Source organism: Oryctolagus cuniculus, chromosome 7 (genome assembly GCF_051225735.1).
Source record: "Oryctolagus cuniculus isolate XC-2025 breed Fujian yellow rabbit chromosome 7, ASM5122573v1, whole genome shotgun sequence".
NCBI classification, from domain to species: domain Eukaryota; kingdom Metazoa; phylum Chordata; class Mammalia; order Lagomorpha; family Leporidae; genus Oryctolagus; species Oryctolagus cuniculus.
The window spans coordinates 94,616,832-94,633,339 of record NC_142873.1 but is presented as its reverse complement, the minus strand read 5'-3'; the positions used below and the strand labels follow the sequence as shown (position 1 = coordinate 94,633,339).

Below are 16,508 nucleotides of genomic sequence, written 5' to 3'. Positions count from 1 at the left end.
TGTGATTTCTTTTTTAATCCATTTTTTAAAAAGATTGTATTCAATTTCTAAAATCTTGTGAATTTTTCAATTTTACTACTATTGGTTTCTTTCTTTCTTTTTTTTTTTTTTTCTTTAAAGATTATTTATTTGAAAGGCAGAGTTACAGAGAGGCAGAACCAGAGAGAGGGAGATCTTCCATCTGCTGGTTCACTCCCCAGATGGCCGCAACTGCTTTAGCTGTGTCAGTCTGAAGCCAAGAACCAGGAGCTTCTTCCAGGTCCCCCATGTGGGTACAGGGGCCCGAGGACTTGGCCATCTTCTACTGCTTTCCCAGGTCATAGCGGAGAGCTGGATCGGAAGTGGAGCAGCCAGGGCTCGAACTGGCACCTATATGGAATTCTGGCACTGCAAGCGACAGCTTTACCTGCTATGCCACAGCGCCGGCCCCAGCTTCTATTGATTTCTAGCTTAATCCTGTTGTTGGCAGAGAAGATACTTTTTATGATGTTTATTTTTAAAAATTTAGTGGCCAGTGTTGTGGCACAGCGGGTTAACGTCCTGGCTTGAAGCGCCGGCATCCCATGTGGGTCGGTTCTAGTCCCAGCTGCTCCTCTTCCAATCCAGCTATCTGCTATGGCCTGGGAAAGCAATAGAAGATGGCCCAAGACCTTGGGCCCCTGCACCCGCATGGGAGACCCGGAAGAAGCTCCTGGCTCCTGGCTTTGGATCGACGGAGCTCCAACCATTGCGACCATCTGGGGAGTGAACCATCGGATGGAAGACCTCTCCTCTCTCTGTGTAACTCTGACTTTCAAATAAATAAATATTTTAAAAAATTTATTGAGGTATAATTTGTAACTTAATATATGGTCTGTCCAGGGCAATGTCTTATGTGTCCTTTACAAGAATATGAATGCTAATATTGTTGGTTAGAGTGTTCTACCTATCTCTCTCTCTCTCTCTCTCTATCTCTCTATCTTAGATGTAGTTACATGCTGTATTAACTCCTCTGTTTCCTTTTCTTCTGATTCATCCATTTTTAGTGGAAGTTACTGGAGTCTTTATCCCAGTGGAACTGTCTCTTTCTCCCTTTAGTTTTGTCAGTTTTTGCCTCACGTATTTTCATGGTCTGTTGTTAGGCACATAAGTATTTATAGTTGTTATTAGGCACATTAGTATTTATAATTGTTACATCTTCTGATATTGAGCATGTTATTGATATGTAAGAGCCTTCTTATCTCTGGTAACCTTTTTGATTTAAAGTCTATTTTATACACATATAGTCACTCTTGCTTTCTTTGTTTACTATTTGCATGACATTTTTCTTTTAACTTTTTTTTTTAAAAGATTGACTTATTTATTTGAAAGAGTTACAGAAAGAGAAGGAGAGAGAGATTCCATCCTCTGGCCAGTCCCCAAATAGCTACAACAACCAGGGCTGGGCCTAGCCAAAATCAGGAACCTGGAACTCCGTGTGGGTCTTCCACATGGGTGGCAGGGTCCCAAGTGCCTGTACCATCTTCTGATGCTTTCCCAGGCACATTTGCAGGGAACTGAGTCAGAAGTGGAGCAGCTGGGACTCATATGGGATGCTGGTGTTACAGGTGGCTGCTTAACTTGCTACACCACAATGCCAACCCCATAAATTTATTTATTATTTATTTATTTATTTATTTGAGAGGTAGAGTGACAGAGAGAAAGGTATATCAGAAGAAGAGTAGCTGGGTCAGGAACCTGCGCCCATATGGGAATGCTGGCACCACAGGCGGAGGTTTAGCCTACTATGGCACAGCAGCAGCACCCCATACCCCATAATTTTTTTTAAGATTTGTTTTTATTTATTTGAAAGAGAGAGTTACAGAGAGAAAGAGAAAGAGAGATCTTGCATCCGCTGGTTTACTCCCCAAATGGCCACAATGGCCGGAGCTGAGCTGATCCGAAGTCAGGATCCAGGAGCACATGGGTGCGGGGGCCCAAGGACTTGAGCCATCCTCCACTGCTTTCCCAGGCCATAGCACAGAGCTGGTTCAGAAGAGGAGCCGCCGGGACTAGAACCAGCGCCTATAAGGGATGCTGGCGCTTCAGGCCAGAGCTTTAACTCGCTGTGCCACAGTGCCGGCCTCAATGCCCCATAACTTTTGTCTATTTGTGTCTTTGTATCTAAACTGAATCTCTTGTGGACAGCATATTGTTGGCTCATATGGACGGCATATTGTTGGCTCAAATGTTATCCATTTGCCAATCTATGTCTTTTGATTGTAGCATTTAATACATTTACACTTAATTACTAATTAAGGAGAGACATATCATTTGGTTATTTTTTTCTATGGCCTATAAATTTATTGCCCCTCATTTTTTTTTTTTCAGATTTTTTATTTATTTATTTGACAGGTAGAGTTACAGACAGTGAGAGGGAGAGACAGAGAGAAAGGTCTTCCTTCCGTTGGTTCACTCCCCAAATGGCTGCTACAGCCGGAGCTATGCCAATCCAAAGCCAGGAGCCAGGTGCTTCTTCCTGGTCTCCCATGCGGGTGCAGGCGCCCAAGCACTTGGGCCATCCTCCACTGCCTTCCCGGGCCACAGCAAAGAGCTGGACTGGAAGAGGAGCAACCGGGACTAGAACCCTGCACCCATATGGGATGCCGGCGCCACAGGCAGAAGATTAGCCAAGTGAGCCACGGCACTGGCCACGCCCCTCATTTTCTACATTAATGTTTTCTTTTGTATTTAATTGATCTTTTGCCAGTGAAACGTTTATATTTCTTTCTCATTTTGTTTGTGTATATTCTGTAATTATTTTGTTATTGGCATTTATATCCTATAGTTATAACCCTCTACTGGGTCTCCCACATGGGTGCTGGTGTCCAAACATCCTTCCCAGGCACACCAGCGGCAAGCTGGATTGAAAGTGGAGCAGCCAGGACTTGACCCAGCACCCACCTGGGTTGCCGGCACCACCATGCCACAGTGCCAGCCACAAAAGCTCGATGATTTTACAGCTCTGTTTTCACTCCTTTAAGTTTTTAATTCCCAAAATTACATTTTTATACATTGTATATCCAAAGGATAAGCTAAAAATTATTTTCTTAAGTATATTAGTTTCTAACATCATGTAGAAAACAAAATGTCAAGTTACAAGCCAATGTTAAAATAATACCAGCTTTTAGACTAATTTAAAAGAATAATTTAAAAGTATCTCAAATCAGGAATATATTTGTCTCTTTTTTAAAAAAAATTATTTATTTGAAAAGCAGAGTTACAGAGAGAGAACGAGAGAGAGAGAGGAAGAAAGAGAGAGAATCTTCAATCTGCTGGTTCAACTCCCCAGATAGCCACAACAGCTGGGGGCAGGCCAGACTGAAGCCAGGAGCCAGGAGCTTCATTCAGATCTTCCACATTCATGCAGGGGCCCAAGTATTTGAGTCATCTTCTACTTTCCTGGGACATTAGCAGAGAGCTAGATCAGAAGTGGAGCAGCTGGGACTTGAACCAGCACCTGGATGGGAGGCCGGTTTACAGGTGGCAGCTTTACCCACTATGCCACAGTGCTGGCCCCTATTTGTCTCTTTTAAAAAAACTTTTTATTTCAGAATAATTTTAAGTTTATAAAAAAATTTGTGAAGTAGTACAAAAAGTTCCCATATATCCCAAACCCAGCTTCCCCTGTTATCAACATTTCATATCACAATTAATGAACTATACCCAGCTTCTCCTATTTTAATAACTAAACTCACTGTATTCCTTGTCCCTTAAGTCACATAGAAAACAAAAAGTGGGGTTACAAACTGTTGTTAACAGTAAATACTGGCTTTATAATTACTTGTGTGTATATGTGTGCGTGTGTATCTGTATCTGTGTATGGTATATATATTATATATATATAGTAAATATGTATACACACAGATATATACATACATGTGCCTTTATTAACATCTTCATACTGCTTTTTTTTTAAGGATTTATTTATTTGTTTGATGATCAGAATTACACAGAGAGAGAAGGAGCGCAGAGAGAGAGAGAGGTCTTCCATCCGCTGGTTCACTCCTCAATTGGCCGTGATGGCCGGAGCTGTGCTGATCTGAAGCCAGGAGCCAGGAGCTTCTTTTGGGTCTCATACATGGTTGCAGGGGCCCAAGGACTTGGGCCATCTTTTACTGCTTTCCCAGGCCATAGCAGAGAGCTGGATGGGAAGTGGAGCAGCCTAGACCCAAACTGGCGCCCATGTGGGATGCTGGCCTTGCAGGAAGTGGCTTTACCAGCTACACCACAGCACCAGCCCCTAAAATATTAATTTTTGAAACCAGTAGTGTTTTAGATTTCTCTTATGGATTTTTTGGGCACTTTCTCCACATTGATGCCACTGTAATACCTGCTTTTCAATTCTAGGAATAATTTTCTGGGGCCCAGATTAGTGTTCAGGATGTTCGTGGGATATTTTATTAAATTACGTGGAGAGTCATTGCAGGTCAACTTCAGGATACATCCTCTACTTCGACTCAGGACCTTTGGTATACAAAACTCATTCCCTGCTGTGGGATGCACTGAGATGGTTTGGTAAACTATAGCCTGTGGGCCAAATTAAAGGCTACCATCTGTTTTTGTAAATGAAGTTTTATTGGAATACAACCATGCTGATATGTTAATGTATTGTCGTTGACTGCTTTTTTACTATAACAGGAGAATTAAGTAGCTGAAGCGAAGCTCTTATGTTTCAGAGTCTATTTTACTGTCTGGACTTTACACACATTTGCTGACCCCGGAACTGAGTGGGCTATAGTTTGATTAGCATGAAAGAACCGTGAAACATCATGTAGGAAAAGCTCAGTATTGTCATTTGGATAGTTCTTACCTTTAGAATTGGATTTAGTTTTCATGAAAAAAGACATACATGAGACTTTTTCTTTGTACATTAGAAATTGATAATCCATGTTAGATGTGATTCAGTTAAAATTGCATAATCAGATCTGTCATCAGTGCAGCTGAGTCATTTCAATAGATAATGCACAGCATACATGAATTTAAGCATACCTTCTATAATCACCCTGATTCCTGCTCCACTATTATGAAATTGTGTGATCTTGAGCAAGTTACTTCACCTGTCCGTTTTTACCATCTTTCAAAGGGATGAAAATGTGTAGTGTCTAGCCCACAGTAAAGATGAGTAAAGTTTTAAAAATTCTTAGCTCCTATTTTACATCCCTGTGTCATTTATGTGAGTATTTCAAAAAGGTCTTAGAAAGATGGAAGTAAAAGATCTATTTATTTTGGTACACAAAATTTTCAAATCTGTGCATAGTTTTGTAAGACACATGGTCCAGGAACACTTTGAAGACTCCATGAATGCATGCTATCAAACATTTTGGCAGCAAAATAAACTTACCTTTTAATTCCATTTTACGTGACCTTTTTGAAGTACCTTAGTATTTAAGGACTAAATACTACATTTTCTAGATAGTTTTTCCTTTTGTTTAATGAACAGATAGATTAAACAAAATACTTGAATCTGTTACCTTGTGATAGTCTTAAGAATTACTGTGGTATGTTATTCCTGTGTATCATCTTAATATAAGCAGATTCTGTTTTTCTGTAAATTCAGAGTGTTTGGCAAGTAAGACCAAGAATTAGCTAAGCATTTAAAAATAAAATCTGTTTAGCTGCTGTCTGGTATCTTGGATTGGATCCTGGAATAGAAAAGTAATGTTAGTGGAAAAGCTGATGAAATCAGAGCAAAGCCATAGTTTAGGTAAAACTATTGTGCTAATGTTAGTTTTTACATGAGCACTATTATTATGTAAGATATTAGCATTAGGTCTGAGTGACAGGTGTATGGGAGCTCTCTTTCCTATCTTTGCAGTTTGTAAAACCAAATTATTCCAAAATAAAATATTTATTTTAAAAATAAAATTCTGTAAGGCAAAGTTTAATAAGAGCTAACATTTATTTTTGAGTGCCTATTGAGTGTATGTTACCTCTTCTCATACCACCCATATATTAAAGATACCATCCTCATTTGACAAATGATGAAACTGAAATTTGGAGGCATTAAGAGGCTTGCCCAAAGTTTACAGTTTGCATGGTGTGTATTCTAGTTATCAGAGCAATTAATTCAAAATATAAGCATCTAATGTCATGATAAAAAGTGGTGGGCAAGAGACACACTTAGTTCCTGTCCCTGTCTGAACTTAAAGCTCAACAGAAAACAGACTGCTCCTACTCCCAAAAAGAAGATGTAGTATGTACTGTGTTGGTGTAGTAGATAGCTTAGTTCTGGTGTGAAGTTTATGCTTAATAAGAAAAAATAAGTGGAGTGAGTGAGAAAACTTCTATATGACTAAATATCTCTTCTCTGTCTCTAGAGAACCTTAAATTATGGGGGGATATTGACAAGCTCATTTGGCTGTGGAATGGGGAAGGTTGTGAAAGCTGAGCACAAGAAATGGTGTCTTAAATGCCTTTCATTGTTTTCTCACTGCTTAGCCTTCAAGCTGACTGTTAGTGTTGAATGAGATGTGTCTAGTTTTCATTCTACTTGAAGGAAGGAAATGGACAGTCTCATCTCAGAAAGCCCGTCTGAGCTTTGGGACTCCGAGATGTTGTATTTCCAGCCTTCCAAACACTGAAAGAGGAAGTAATTGACTTTCTTCTGGGAGAAAAGGAAAAACAAAAATGAGAAGTCATAGGAGAAATATTAGAGATTCTCAAGCTTGGTGGTGTTTAGCTTACTTGTGAGAAGCATCTTTGTAAAATTTGTTGTCTTATTTCTTGTTATAGAAAAGGTTTCTTTTTTCATGAGAAAACTGTATATTTGAATGGATCTTTTGTATAACAATACATGACATGAATATAACTTGGATATTAATAAAAGTGAATTGATCTATATTATATTTGAATTCGCATTAGAAAAGCACATTTTATGTCTTACAGACTGGTTTTTTTTTTAACTTTTATTTAATGAATATAAATTTCCAAAGCACAGCTTATGGATTACAATGGCTTCCCCCCCATTACGTCCCTCCCACCCACAACCCTCCCCTTTCCCACTCCCTCTCCCCTTCCATTCACATCAAGATTCATTTTCAATTCTCTTTATATACAGAAGATCAGTTTAGCATACGTTAAGTAAAGATTTCAACAGTTTGCTCCCACACAGAAACATAAAGTGAAAAATACTGTTTGAGTACTAGTTATAGCATTAAATCACAATGTACAGCACACTAAGGACAAAGATCCTACATGAGGAGTAAGTGCACAGTGACTCCTGTTGTTGACTTAACAAATTGACACTCTTGTTTATGGCATCAGTAATCACCCTAGGCTCTTGTCATGAGCTGCCAAGGCTATGGAAGCCCCCTGAGTTCACTGACTCTGATCATATTTAGACAAGGCCATGGTCAAAGTGGAAGTTCTCCCTTCAGAGAAAGGTACCTCCTTCTTTGATGACTCGTTCTTTCCACTGGGATCTCACTCGTGGAGATCTTTCATTTAGTTTTTTTTTTTTTTTTTTTCCCCCCAGAGTGTCTTGGCTTTCCATGCCTGAAATACTCTCATGGGCTTTTCAGCTGGATCCGCATGCCTTAAGGGCTGATTCTGAGGCCAGAATGCTGTTTAGGACATCTGCTATTCTATGGGTCTGCTGTGTATCTCACTTCCCATGTTGGATCATTCTCTCCCTTTTTGATTCTATCAGCTAGTATTTGCAGACACTATTCTTGTTTATGTGATCCCTTTGGTTCTTAGTCCTATCATTATGATCAATTGTGAACAGAAATTGATCACTGGGACTAGTGAGATGGCATTGGTACATGCCACCTTGATGGGATTGAATTGGAATCCCCTGGTATGTTTCTAACTCTACTGTTTGAGGTAAGTCAGCTTGAGCATGTCCCGAATTGCACATCTCTTCCCTCTCTTATTCCCACTCTTACATTTAACAGTGATCACTTTTCAGTTAAGTTTCAGCACTTAAGAAGAATTGTGTATTGATTACAGTATTCAACCAAAAGTGTTAAGTAGAACAAACAAAAAAAATACTAAGAGGGATAACATATCAAGTTGCTCATCAACAGTCAGGGTGAGGGCTGATCAAGTCACCGTTTCCCATAGTGTTCATTTCACTTTAACAGGTTTCCTTTTTGGTGCTCAGTTAGTTGTCACCTATCAAGGAGAACAAGTGGTATTTGTCCCTTTGGGATTGGCTTATTTCACTCAACATAATGTTTTCCAAATTCCTAACAGGGATCACTTTTCATAACCCTACCATTCAACCCAGCCATCCCACTCCTTGGAATTTACCCAAAGGAAATTAAATTGGCAAACAAAAAAGCTGTCTGCACCTTAATGTTTATTGCAGCTCAATTCACAATAGCTAAGACCTGGAACCAACCCAAATGCCCATCAACAGTAGATTGGATAAAGAAATTATGGGACATGTACTCTATAGAATACTATACAGCAGTCAAAAACAACGAAACCCGGTCATTTGCAACAAGATGGAGGAATTTGGAAAACATCATGCTGAGTGAATTAAGCCAGTCCCAAAGGGACAAATATCATATGTTCTCCCTGATCGGCGACAACTAACTGAGCACCAAAGGGGAAACTTGTTGAAATGAAATGGACATTATGAGAAACAGTGACTTGATCAGCTCTTGTCCTGACGGTTGATGTACATTGTAAGACTTTATCCTTTTTAGTATTTTTTTTTTGTTCTAGTACCATTGGTTGAACTCTGTAATTAACACACAATTATTCTTAGGTGTTTAAATTTTAACTGAAAAGTGATCCCTGTTAGGAATTTACAGACTGGTTTTAACTTTGTATTTGTGTCACATTAAATAGCTAGATTCGGCATTTTGGACATAGTAGATTTGGCAATTTAAGAGAGTGTGCTCACTTAGCTGTGTGAATTGTTAAATCAACAACAGGAGTCACTGTACATTTGCTCCCATGTAGGATCTCTGTCTTTAATGTGCTGTACTATGCGAGTTAACGGTAAAACTACTACTCAAACAGTACTCTATACTTTGTCTGTGTGGGTGCAGTCTGTTGAAATCTTTACTTAGTATATACTAAGTTGATCTTCTGTATATAAAGATAATTGAAAATGAATCTTGATGAAGAATGAGATGGGAGAGGGAGTGGGAGATGGGATGGTTGCGGGTAGGAGGGAGGTTATAGGGGGAAAAGCCGCTATAATCCAAAAGTTGTACTTTGGAAATTTATATATATTAAATAAAAGTTGAATAAAAGAAATCATTGCTACAATATAAAGAATATATCCATTATCCCTCCAAGTTCCATCTCTGTAATCTCTCTTCTTTCACCTCCATGTCAAATCCACTTCTTATACTTGTTCAGGCAAACACTGATCTGGTTTTTCACTATAGATTAGTTTGCACTTTCTGGAATTTTATATAAATGGAATTAAAGTTTGTGTTTTTTTTTTTTAATTTTGTGCTCTTTTGTCTGAATTCTTCAGTCAGTCCATTTTGCAATTGATCCATATTGTTTCACGTATCAACAGTTAATACTTTAAAGCTGAGTGATATGCTATTGTGTGGTTGTACCACAGTTTACTTATTTACCTGTTGGTGAACATTTGGATTTTTTCCCGTGTTTTTAAAAATTATAAAGATGCTAAGAACATTCCTGTGTGAGTCTTGCTGTAGACATGAACTTTTGTTTCTCTTGGTTAAATACTTAGGAATAGAATGACTGAATCATAAGATAGATGTGTATTTAACTTTTTAAAGAAGATGCCATACTATTTTCTAATGTGGTTGTAACATTGTTAAGGCCGGTGTTTTTATTTTCAGCTATCCTAATGTAGATATATTCTGGAATCCCATCATGGTTTTAAATTGCATTTCCCTAATGAGCAATGAATGATATTAAGCGTATTTTCATGCTTATCTCCTATCTGTACGTCTGCTTTGTGGATGTATGTACTCACGTTTTTTACTTTAATTTAATTGGATTTTAATTTTCTTACTATATTTTGAGAATTGTGGCACAGTGAGTGAAGCTGCCGCCTGTGACGTCAGCACATCCCGTATGAGTGCCATTTCAAGTCCCAGATGATCCACTTCCAATCCAGCTCCCTGCTGATGCACCTGGGAAAGCAGCACAGGATGGCCCACGTACTTGGGCATCTCCTGCCTGTGTGTGGGAGACCTGAACGGAGTTACAGGCCCCTGGCTTCATCCTTGGCACAGCACTGGCCATTTGTGGAATGAACCAGTGGATGGAAGATATTTTTGTCTCTGTCCTTTCCTTCCTCCCTTTATTACTGTAATACTGCCATTCAAATAAACGAGTTTCTTAAAAATAAATAAATAAAAGAGCATTCATCTTCTGCCTCCCATGGTGTACATTGGCAGGAAGCTGGAATCCGAAGCAGAGGTGGGACTCAAACACAGGGACTCTAATACAAGGTAGGAACATCCCAAACAGCACCTTAACTGCTGTTCCAATACCTGTCCCAGCCGATAGTTTGTGTGTGTGTGTGTGTGTGTGTGTCTGTCTGTCTGTGTGGTGTCCTTGTCGTTTTTTTTTTTTTCATCTTTTGCATTAATCTGGTTTTGCCATTAATAGAAATAATACTTCATAACATCTGGGAAGTAGTCTTTCGTTGTGTAGTTGGAAGTGTTCTCATTGTGTAGAGTTGGTACTATTTCTTCATTAATTATTTTGTAGGATCTTGTTTTCAGTTTTCTTTGTTGAATACATATGCAATTTTTTTTTAAAAAGATTCATTTGTTTATTTGAAAGGCAGAGTTACAGACAGGCAGAGACAGAGACAGAGAGAGAGGTCTTCCATCCACTGGTTCACTCCCTACATGGCTGCAACTATAATCTGAAGTCAGGAGCCTGGAGCTTCTTCCAGGTCTCCCATGTGGGTGCAAGTGCTCAAAGACTTGGGCCATCCTCTGCTGCTTTTCCTGGCTATAGAGAGAGCTGATTGGAAGTGGAACAGCTGGGGCTTAAACAGGCATCCATTTGGGGTGCTGGCACTGCAGGAAGCAGCTTTACCTGCTATGCCACAGCACCAGCCCCTACATATGCAATTTTTTTTTTTTTTAATTTTTTTTGACAGGTGGAGTGGATAGTGAGACAGAGAGAAAGGTCTTCCTTTCCACTGCTTTTTTTTTTTTTTTAAAGATTTATTTATTTATTTATTTGAAAGTCAGAGTTACACAGAGAAAGGAGAGGCAGAGAGAGAGGTCTTCCATCCGCTGGTTCACTCTCCAGTTGGCTGCAATGACTGGAGCTGTGCTGATCTGAAGCCAGGAGCCAGGAGCTTCTTCCGCGTCTCCCACACGGGTGCAGGGGCCCAAGGACTTGGGCCATCTTCTACTGCTTTCCCAGGCCATAGCAGAGAGCTGGATCAGAAGGAGCAGCCGGGACTCGAACCGGCGCCCATATGGGATGCTGGCGCTTCAGGCCATAGCGTTAACCCACTGCACCACAGCGCCGGCCCTACATATGCAATTTTTAAAATAGATATGTAACTACTCATGTTATCTGAGTTCAGCAGTTTATGTCATTAAAGGAATTGGTCTATTTCATCTACATTGTTAAATTTATGGGCTTGGAGTTGTTCAGAGTACTACTTTTTGTGTCCTTTTTTGTATCTGTGAGATGATTCTTCTTTCCTGATTTTGGTGATTTGTATCATCCTTTCTCTCCCCCACCACTCCACCCACCCCACCCACCCTGATTAGATTGGCTAGAGCTTTGTCAGTTTTACTGATTCCTCCCCCCCCCAAACCTGATGGATTTATTGATTTCTGCTTTAATCATTACTTTGATCTGCATCTTGTGGTGGATTTATTTTCTTCTAGTCTAAGCTGACAGTTTAGATTCCTGACTTGATTATCTTCCTTTAATATAAGCGTAGAATGGTATAAATTACTCTCTAAAGTTAAAGCTACATCCCACAGTTTAAGGCTTTTGTTCCTTAGTGGGGTTAGGAGAGAAGGACACTGGTTACAGTTCTGTGCCTCTCTCCAGAAGGACTTTTCTGTGAATGCCAAGTGTGATTTATGAAGGTAAAACCTGCAGAAAGGTACAGGTTGCCCCTGTGTTTGCATGGGAGGGTATGTCATCCTCTCTTAGAAGCTCACATTCAGCTATGCCACTGACCTTTTCTTACTAGTAGTGTGTTCTTACCTCTCCCTGCAAATACTTGATGCTTCGTAGTGTTTTAGGCCAGTTGGTTGTCTTCTAGTCAGCATTCCAATGAGTTTAAAAAAAGAGTTGAGAACTTAACGTTTGTCTGGTTTTATCTTGTAACTTTTTCCAGCTCTCTGTATCCTAGTCATTTAGCTTTATATTAGAGTTACTTTGCATTTTAGGTGATTAATAATGTCTGTCCCCAAGAGGAAGTTGATTGCTTCTTGCTATGATATTAGTACTAATACTTGTATAACTGTATTTATCATACTGTACTGTATTTGTAATGATTTGCCAATATATCTGTCTATTGTTAGTACACTGCTTGGGGGAGCAAAGTCTGTGACCTCTGTTTACCCAGTCCTAGCTTATCAGTGGCATCAGTATATTTGTATTTGCTTAGTGAATAGAATTACAATAAGATTCTAATTCACGGTACAGTCCTGGTACTTTATAAGATTCTGAGTGATTATTTGTTAAATAATTCGTGGGTACATTGGCCTATTTAGATAGTAGGAAGTTTCATGGAAAATGTGTTATAAAAAACTATAAATGAATTTCAGACTTTTGTATACCAAAATAAACTTTTTTAAAAAGATTTATTTATTTTTTTACTTATTTTTTTATTTTTGACAGGAAGAATGGACAATGAGAGAGAGAGACAGAGAGAAAGGTCTTCCTTTTGCCAGCGCACCGCGCTGATCCAATGGCAGGAGCCAAGTACTTATCCTGGTCTCCCATGGGGTGCAGGGCCCAAGCACTTGGGCCATCCTCCACTGCACTCCCTGGCCACAGCAGAGAGCTGGCCTGGAAGAGGGGCAACTGGGACAGAATCCGGCACCCCAACCAGGACTAGAACCCAGTGTGCCGGCGCCGCAAGGCGGAGGATTAGCCTAGTGAGCCATGGCGCCGGCCGTTAGTTAGTTATTTGAAAGCCAGAGTTACAGAGAGAAAGAGAGGTCTTCCATCTGCTGGTTTACTCCCCACATGGCCACAACGGCTGCAGCTGCACCGATCCATAGCCAGGAGCCAGGACCCAAGGACTTGGGCCATCTTCTACTGCTCTCCCAAGCCATAGCAGAGAGCTGGATCGGAAGTGGAACAGCTAGGGCAAGCTTGAACTGGTGTCCGTATTGGATGCCAGCACTGCAGGAGGTGGCTTTATCTGCTACGCCACAATACCAGCCCCCCAAAATAAACTTTTGAAATTCCATTTTATATGAACTTTTTAAAGTACCTTCATATTTAGAAATTGAATTGTTTGCCCAAATTTCCAGATATATTTTAAAAAGGCTCAGTTGAAAAATCTGTTTCAGCATTTTTATAATTAAAAAATCTTGCATGATTGAGACAGATTCAGTTGCATGAATTAATCAGCTGCTAAAAACATATTAATGGGATTGAAATATTTTATAGTACCATTGACTGATACTGTTTACTTGAGAACTTAAAAAGCAGTGAGAGATGAATTATTTCATTAAAGTTTTAAATCAGATTGGGATAACTTATTAGAAGAGTGAAATTACATTCATATTCTCTTAGTAATATATAGAAATAGGTTAGATTAAGAACTAAGTGCAGTTTTTATGTTCTTGTTTTAAGTGAACAAATAAGAGATTTTTTTTTTCAATCTAAACTGTCTCTTCCAGATCAAATTTTCACCAGTAGCTAAAAAGTTGTTTGTGGTAACTGCAGTGAGTGCTATATCTGTAATTTTTCTGGCCCATCACTTTAAAAGAAGACGTGGAAAGAAGAAAGGGAAACTATTACCATGGGAACCAGAGCACCTCATACTTGAATACACTAAAAAAGCAGCATCAGATAAAGGTACGTGGAAATAGATAGCTTGCATCAGCAGAAGTAATTTTATGTGCAAACCATAACTGGAGTGCAGTGATTTAAGTGTTTTTGTCTTCAAAATTTTTTCCTTTAATGTTTAACTCATACAAGTTCATTTTAGAAAGATTAGAAAATACAGGTAACCCAAGAGAAAAAATTAAAATTGCTTGAAATTCTGCTATTCAGAGATAACTCATAATGCTTTGCTATGCATCTGTCCATTTATATTTGTATTTCAATATCATATTGTAACATAACATATTATAGACAAGTAAATTGTACATTTTAAATAAAATTTTTGATTGTACTTTAAAGATTTATTTTTATTTATTTGTAAGGCAGAGTTATAGAGAGAGGTCTTCCATCAGCTGCCTAACTCTCCAAATGGCTGCAGCTCTGGGGCTGGGCCAGGCCAAAGTCAGGAGCCAAGAGCTTCTTCCTGGTCTCCCACAAGGGTGCTGGTTGCAGGGGCCTAAGCATCTGGGCCATTGTCTGCTATTTGCCTAGGCTCATTAGCCAGGAGCTGGACTGAAAGTGGAGCAGCCAGGACGGGAACCAGTGCCCATAGGGGATGTTGGCATTTTAAACAGTGGCTCAACCCACCATGTCACAACACCAGCCCGTTACTGCACATTTTTTAACCCGCTGTTAAAATATTTGGGACCAGCGCCATGGCGCAGTAGGTTACTCCTCTGCCTGCAGTGCCAGCATCTCATATGGGCTCCGGTTCTAGACCCGGCTGCCCTCTTCCAGTCCAGCTCTCTGCTGTGGCCCGGGAGGGCAGTGGAGGATGGGCCAAGGCCTTGGGCCCCTGCACCTACATGGGAGACTGGGAGGAAGCACCTGGCTCCTGGCTTCAGGCCAGCCCAGCACCGGCTATAGCGGCCATTTGGGGAGTGAAACAATGGAAGGAAGATCTTTCTTTTTGTCTCTCACTCTCTGTAACTCTAACTCTCAAATACAATAAATAAAAAATCTTAAAATATTTGGCAGGACCAGGTCAATCTCTATCTATCATTTTAATATGTTAATTAGTGTTAAATATGTACAAATGTATCCTAATTTATTTATCTTTTACCCTGTTTATCCCTTTAGGATGTTTGTATCTTTCTTGTTTTGCATATACTTGTCAACTGCTCAATATATAAAGTTCTACAAGTAGATTGTTGGCCTTTAAAGGATATATAACATCTGTTAGATACAGAACATGTTGACACATTGTATCAGATAATTTTGTTAGCATACTAGAATTAAGTTTTTTTTTTATTATTTAGTATGTTATGCTTCTCCAATTCAAGTAGATTGTTGGCCTTTAAAGGATATATAACATCTGTTAGATACAGAACATGTTGACACATTGTATCAGATAATTTTGTTAGCATACTAGAATTGTTAAGTTTTTTTTTATTATTTAGTATATGTTATGCTTCTCCAATTCATTTATTCAGCCAATAATGAATGACTATTTTGTGCCACGCACAATGAACGTTGACACATAATGATCACTGTCAATCACTGGGGTTTTATTTTTTAGGTCTTAGCTAAGGGCTGTATATTTGGTACTTTTTTAAATCTTTTATAGTGATCCTATGAATTAATATAATTCTATATTATTGTTCCAATTTTATTAATAAAACATGATATGAGAAGGGCAAGTGACTTTCCCTTGATTATGTAGCTTATAAAAGCTAGGAGTTTAATCTAGGAGCCTCATAATTCCTTATTAAGACAAACTGACATGATGTTTTCCCTGGAAGGATGAACAGATGGGTAGAGAAGACAGAAGTATACAAACCCCATTATAGAGACAGGTGTTCAGTATCGTGGTTAAGACTCCTATGGGGTGCCCACATCCCCTATCAGAGTGCCTGGGTTTGAGTCCTAGCTCAACCTCAAATTTCAGCTCCCTAATGATGTATATGCTAGAAGGCAGCAAGTGATGGCCCAAGTACTTACACCCTTGCAACCCATGTAGAAGACCCAGATTGAGTTCTGGGCTCCTGGCTTTGACCTGGCCCAGCCCTAGCTTGTTATAGACAATTGAAGAGTGAATCAGTGGCTGGAACATCTCTCTCATCCCCTCAAAAAAAATAATAACAATTAAAAGTTTACAAATATAAGAAAAAAGCTAATTCTAGGGTCAGGCATGTGGCCTAGCAATTAAGATGCCTATATCCCATATCAAGAGTGATTGGGTTGGGGGAGTGACAGCACTATGGCGCAGCAGGTAAAGCCACCTCTTGCAATGCCAACATCCCATACAGGCACCCATCTGAGTCCTGACTGTTCCACTTCCTATCCAGCTCTCTGCTATGGCCTGGGAAAACTGTAGAAGATGGCCCAGGTGCTTGGGACCCTGCACTCACGTGGGAGACCTGGAAGAACCTCCTGGCTCCTGACTTTAGATTGTCATTGCAGCCATCTGGGGAATGAACCAGTGGATGGAAGACCTCTCTCTCTCTCTCTCTGCCTCTCTGTAACTCTACCTTTCAAATAAATAAATAAATCTTAAG

At 39.6% G+C, this 16,508-nt stretch overlaps 1 protein-coding gene across 6 annotated transcripts in view; it reads left to right on the top strand.

The window, feature by feature from the left end:
* MIGA1 (mitoguardin 1) overlaps nucleotides 1–16,508 on the top strand; it is a 107,721-nt gene that overhangs the window by 8,420 nt on the left and 82,793 nt on the right. For 5 of the 6 annotated variants that reach the window (XM_008265037.5, XM_017346160.4, XM_089300452.1 and 2 more), the window contains exon 3: nucleotides 13,806–13,983. In XM_008265037.5, the coding sequence (XP_008263259.1) occupies nucleotides 13,806–13,983 (178 nt within the window). Of the gene's footprint in view, nucleotides 1–10,361; nucleotides 10,416–13,805; nucleotides 13,984–16,508 lie in introns of all 6 variants that reach the window. The other variant, XM_089300453.1, reaches the window with a different exon arrangement.